At 45.0% G+C, this 6,000-nt stretch overlaps 1 protein-coding gene across 5 annotated transcripts in view; it reads left to right on the top strand.

The window, feature by feature from the left end:
- The first annotated feature begins 449 nt into the window (after positions 1 to 449).
- The window catches only part of nr4a3 (nuclear receptor subfamily 4, group A, member 3), a 23,727-nt gene continuing 18,176 nt past the window's right edge, over positions 450 to 6,000 (top strand). Inside the window, exons 1-3 of one of the 5 annotated variants that reach the window (XM_084357476.1) lie at positions 450 to 795; positions 3,864 to 4,034; positions 4,966 to 5,047. In XM_084357476.1, coding sequence (XP_084213602.1) covers positions 4,984 to 5,047 — 64 coding nt within the window. In that variant the 5' untranslated portion in view covers positions 450 to 795; positions 3,864 to 4,034; positions 4,966 to 4,983. Of the gene's footprint in view, positions 796 to 1,168; positions 1,278 to 2,933; positions 3,091 to 3,863; positions 4,035 to 4,346; positions 4,395 to 4,965; positions 5,048 to 6,000 lie in introns of those variants that run through there. The other 4 variants (XM_084357477.1, XM_084357478.1, XM_084357475.1 and 1 more) reach the window with 4 other exon arrangements.

Raw genomic sequence — 6,000 nt, 5'->3', positions numbered from 1 at the left:
AATAAAAATGTGATTCTGTTCTTTAATAAGTGTTTGAAAGTAATGTCTTTTTTTATTTGTAGTTTTTCAAGCACATTAATATTTCCTTCTTTTTTTTTTCAAGCCTCAAAATTGACTCTCCATGACAAAAATAGAGCCTGGCTAGTGCACAATTACGGGCCATCTGCCATAACCAGCAATTGCGCAAGCTCGCCCGCCGGATCCCCCTCAGCTTCCTCCCCTGCAACCATCAAACCAACCGCCGCTCTCTCTCGCTCTCTCTGATCCTCTCTCTGGCACGGCGCGCGGGGCTTATGTGTCTGGTACTGTACGGAGAGAGAGAGAGAGAGGGAGCTCTACTTGGAGTGACGTCACCTCTCCCATGGCGTCACATTGACGTAGCGCATACCAGTCGCCCTATGTGGAGGCAGAGCCCACATAAATGCACTATTTGACTTTCTCCCCTCAGACGCAGGAGCACATAAACAAACCAGCGTTACAACTCCACACTTTGCAAAGCACCCATCAGCACTGACACACTCAGCTCACGGGGAGCGGACGCAGACACACTCCTCACACCCGGGAGTTTTTCATTTTTTAATTTTTTTTTATATACTTCTGTGTACTTTAGAAAAAGTCAGAGGAAGAACAAGAAACTTTTTTTTGCTGGTCGCCGATGCATTCCGCGTACTTTTTTTGAAAGATACATTTTTCTCTTCATTGCTTCGACTCTTTTGGTGATTATTCTGGATGGGAATAGGACACTTCATGCGAGGCTATAACCACATGTAAAGACGGAACCGCTACAGCAAACCAGTAAGTAAACTGTGAATGAATGAGTGCCTGATATTCTTCCGTGTACGAGAAGCAGACATACTAACCCTCAGCGATGTGTGTGTGAGAGAGAGAGCATGTTTATACACCATTTTGTTGAATCTGTCCTCTGGTATCATCATCATGTGTGTGCTCCGACCAACTTTGCGCGTCTAACCTGTTGATACTGTCGAGCGCCAAAGCGCGTACAGCTGCTCATATTGTCTGTCCGGGTGTGTGTGTGTGTGTGTGTGTGTGTGTGTGTGTGTGTGGTGCCTCCGAGAGCAAATGAAGCTGAATTCGAATTTAATTTGCGCCGGGAAGGTATCATATCCTTTCTGGTTGTCATGGAAATGAGATGCCTCTCACTCACACAATGAATAGTGGAGTCAGACGCACTAATGGTCTGAGTGGAGAATAGTCTAACCTACATTGAGGCTGGAGCTGAGAGAGAGGAGAGTTAAAGCTCTTTGATTTCATGCCATGTGAGTTCTTGTTGTTGTTTATATTTTTTATTTTTTTTTACCTCATCATGAAGGATTTTTTTCTTTCTTTCTTTCTTGGGAGCTTGTTTACATGAACGTGTCAGTGGGATGGTGGGTGTGTTTGTGTTTATATGCCATGTTTCTGATAGGAAAGTGTGTGATAATTAAGCCCTAGGATTAAACACCCGCAAAAATAGACGGTAGTTTGTCATCCAATAATTCATATAGTCTGTCTGGTTGTCAGCTGTGAGGACACGTCTTCTCCTCCCATTGATCGCAGGAAAAACACCCTCAGTCACTCACCATCAGCTCTCTGTAGCCCTCTATGAAACATTTCCTGGAGACTTCTGATCCCAACACAGATAGTGTATTCTCTAGCAGCTGCCAGTGCTCCAGGCTACCCACGCAGGCCCATTTGATGATAAGAAACTACCACTTCTGAGTTGAGCCGCGTTTCTTATTTTCACACACTGGCTCAGGTTTACGCACGCACGCCGCCGCGCACACAGGCTCCTCTGACAGTCTCCCCTCTCAGGGCTGATTTACAGTACTCACATATTTCTCTGTCCGCTCTTTTCTCTGTCTCTGTTTGCTGGAAGCCTCGCGCTGTCCGGGGTTATTGGTGCGAGGGGCTACCGGGGGCTACCGGCGCTCCGGGGCGCGTGTTTTGCAGCTCTTATGTCGTTCTCTTGGTTACCGGTGCGCGCAGGGCCAGAGCCCCACCGACCGGCTTGGCCTGAGAAGAAAGTGAGAGGGGACGAGTTTGCTCATTTGGAAAATAAAACAGACTGAATGTCTCACTTTACAGGGGAAAATATATTTTTATAAGCAAATATGGGGTTTTATTTTCACTCAACAGTTGTGATCAAAGCGCATTTACGCACGATTACGTTCTGTACCTCACATGTGAAGGGAGCCTGAAGAATGAGGTTATTCTGCCTTCTATCAAAGGATATCTTATTTCTGCTGCTGCCATAACCAACTACTGATGATTGGTGTAAAGGGTTTTTTTCTGCACTCAAATGCCCCCCGCACCAAATTAAATAATGGCTTAACTGTTCCAAATCAACCCTAATCAAATAAATGTTACACAGCCTGACTTGTTTGTTTACTCTGGGTCGTCTTTTTTCTTCATTTAAACGTATTTGAAAGCTCTGCGAGCCATTACATGTGTGTAACAGCCGTATCCCGGCCGAGGAACCCTGAAGAGAGGTCCAATGTTTCCTCTCAGAGTTGGCTTGTAAGTTCGGGAGTTTGGAGAAAAAGCGGCAGCTCTGTCTCACACCAGGTTTGATCTGTTGACACAAAGATAAGAGAGGACAGCAGGCTGCAGGTGCCTGTAGCCCTGAGAGTCGCCTATGGGGGCTGTGGCTTGTCAACACACAGTATTGAGATGCATACAGGGACTGCTCGACTTGACCGTATCCCAAAGGGTCTGGCAGAGAGAGAGAGAGAGAGAGAGAGTGTGTGTGTGTGTGTGTGTGTGTGTGTGTGTGTGTGTGTGTGTGTGTGTGTGTGTGTGTGTGTGTGTGTGTGTGTGTGTTTATAAGAGTGTGTGACAGAAAGGGGGCGCTCTGGGCCTTGAAATCCGGCGGCCACAGTGCGCCCTGCTGCAGTGAGAGAGAGTTGGAGGCGCACGGCGCACAGGAGTCCGCTGGTTTGGTTTCAGGTCCGACTCTCCAGACTCTCCAGATTTCTCTCCTCCTCTGGATGAACCCTGAGCGGGCGAATACGGTGCTGATCAGGGGCAAGAAAAGCGATGGCCTGGAAGCTCTGGCGCAGACTGCTTTTTTAAAAGTTGTCACTTTCGTAGGTCTGTATTTGTAGAAGTTGTGTCCTTTTTTTTATTTTGTTTTGTTTTGGTTTGTTTTGTCGAGCGTGGTTAAATATATCTTTTGTGGCGCAAAATCAAAATTGCATTAACAGGGGAGCAGAGTTTAGTGTTAGAATGAAACTTGTCGCCCACGTAAGTGTAAGTCTTGAAATGAGCTAAAAGTCCTCAGTTGTGGTTCATAATGTTCTTTCTGTTTGTGGCATGGATTCATATTTAATGACAAAACGAGCCTGCGTTTAATTTAAATGCGCATTATTCCCTTATCTGTAAGTTCTTATGGATTCACGTGGATAATTGCAGTTATTTAATCCGTTTCTGCGAGTGGCATCTTGTTGTGATGTGCGCACAGTGGTTTGCATGTCCTTTCATCTTTATCATTTCTTTTCATCCGATTTACTGACTTCATCTGCCAGATTTTTTTTTTTTGATTTTTTTTTTTTTTTTTTTGCAAATAATTATTTCTTTTTCGAGCAAAATGAAAAACTTGTTGTCTCTCAGTGGGCTCAGATGTTTTGGGATGTGAGGAATGCTGGAGGGAAAGTCCAGCCTCACCTACATTTTGCTAAATGAAGCTTGGGAAGGCAGTGCTTGTCGGCAAAAAGAAAAGAGGAAAAAAAAGTAGAACATCGCTGAATGCTTGTCTCTGAGTGTGAATGACTTTATGGTGATCGGTGAGTGAAGGGGAAGGCGCCCACCTTTTTGTTCAGCCCGCCGCCACATGACTGGCTGTAACCCAGACATCTCTCCTCCAGACACAGGTTCGGAAGAGCGCGCCCAGCCGAGCTCGGAGCCACGGCGATCGGACACTTCCCCTGCGACGCACGCCGACTCTTCCCTGCTCCAGGAGCCCTGTCCCGGCCGCAGCCACGCCACCCCTCAACCCCGGACACCCAGCACCATTCAGCGCGAAGCTCTTTCACCAGGTACAGTCCTCAGCCCCTTTTTAACTCAATCAGGTCCTCTTTCTTTCTTTCTTTCTTTCTTTCTTTCTTTCTTTCTTTCTTTCTCTTTCTTTCTCTTTCTTCCTTCCTTCCTTTCTTTCATGTCTTCTCAGCTGATGCCTTGTGTCTTAGGTCTGTGTTTTTGTGCACCTACTGTGGTGTGAAAGATGTTTGGAAATGTTTTATTGTGGAAAGAAAAAAAAAATGCCCCCAAAACTCAATCATAATTTAACTCAGATAATGCTGCTATATTTCATCTCCCTTCTCCTCTCTGCTCTTATTAAAATTCAACAGCAAATCATAAAGTTTTATGAACATGCTGGTGATCTTTTCTCTGGCCGCGTGAGTCTCAGCTCGTGTGCCCGTGTGTCATAGTGTGTGTGAGTGTGTATGTGTGTGTGTTAGTGTGTCGGCTGGCAAGTGCCGACTGAGTTGACATTTCAATCATTCGACATACTGGCAGAATGAAGACACTTTTGATAGCAGGCACACCTAAATCCTGAAGCTGTGGGCGAATCACATATAGGTCAGAGACATCGATCCTCCTGATGACTCAACAAGCTCTTCACAAGCCTTTATGACTAAAACAGACCAGCAAATTATGACTTTATTATTTTTGTATTGATACATTTATTTATTTATTATTTGATCCTGAAGCTGTCAGATAAATATCCAATATCCACATAAATTAAGCATGATAGTAAGATAGTAGGATAATAGGATTAAATTGAGATATTTAAAATTGTGCTCCTGTGTCTTTGTGCTTTGTGTGCGTGTGTTTGTGTGTGCGTATGTGTATGGCCACTGAACTCAAACAATTTATCTCATGATTCACTGACAAAAAAAAAAAAAAAAAAAATCCTGTGGTTTTTTTTTGTATTCATGTGTGCACCTTCATGTTTTTATTTGTTAGATCTATGGCATTCTGACAATGAACAAGCGCGCTCAGTTATTGGAACAGCTGCAGTTTGTCCAGTTGAAATGCACACCTCGAGGTTAGAGACTGTTTCCCTTCGCCTCACTTTGCTGCACCACCTGTGTGTGTCTGACTCTGCTTGGGTTGTCTGTCCTCTCTTGCTTGCACACACACACACACACACACACACACACACACACACACACGCCTACTTGCATGCAAGTGTAAAGCAGGCAACCTGATGGTGGTGTTGGTGTGTAGAAAGCTTCCTACAAATCTGTTCGTAAAAATAAAGATGCTCCTCTGATACAAGTGTAAATGAGTGCGTGTGTGTATGAAAGGGCGTGCATATGTGAGTATGGGAGTGTGTGTGTGTGTTTGTCACTGAGTGAAGGCTAGGCACACCACCAAATGTAAAGCGACGAGGAGGATGAGACGTTTAGCAGACACAAGTGGTTTTACAGGTTCTTCTCAGGATGAGGGCGCGTGTTGCTGGCAGAGTGAACGTATGCAGGTTCATGTTGACATCTTGAACATCATTAGTAATGAAAGTATGAGCGTGTGTGTATGCCTACATGTGTGTATGACTAAACAGCTCATCAAAAGCGTCTTTCCTCACCTGACGCACACACGGAAAGATATCAGTTTGATGTAACAGGCGGCCGTCGACGTCTCTCCACCGCTCTCTGTTTGTCTTTCATCTCCTCTCACATCAAAACTCAACTGAAAACCTATTGTATTTAAAAATATATGTGCGCTGCTAAATTGCTGTACATGACAGGTGCACACACACTAATGCACACGCTGATGTGAGGCTTGACCTACTGACACAACGCAGAGAGCCACAGAGTTCACCGCTGCACTCTCCTCCTCTCATGGTTTCTTTTTTCTTCCCCTTCCTCTGAAGCCTAATCAGTTGCAAAAGACTTTAGGTGTAGCCCAGAAAAGCCCCATGACGCCCATTGTGCTGCATGTGTGTTTTTCCACGTGGGTTGAGTGAGCTGGTCACTCGTAGAAGAAAAAAAACAAAAC

The sequence above is a fragment of the Pagrus pagrus genome, assembly GCF_965226575.1.
Source record: "Pagrus pagrus genome assembly, chromosome: 7".
In the NCBI taxonomy this organism is placed as follows: Eukaryota; Metazoa; Chordata; class Actinopteri; order Spariformes; family Sparidae; genus Pagrus; species Pagrus pagrus.
Note: the sequence above shows the minus strand (reverse complement) of the source record. Positions and strands in the feature narration are given on the sequence as shown.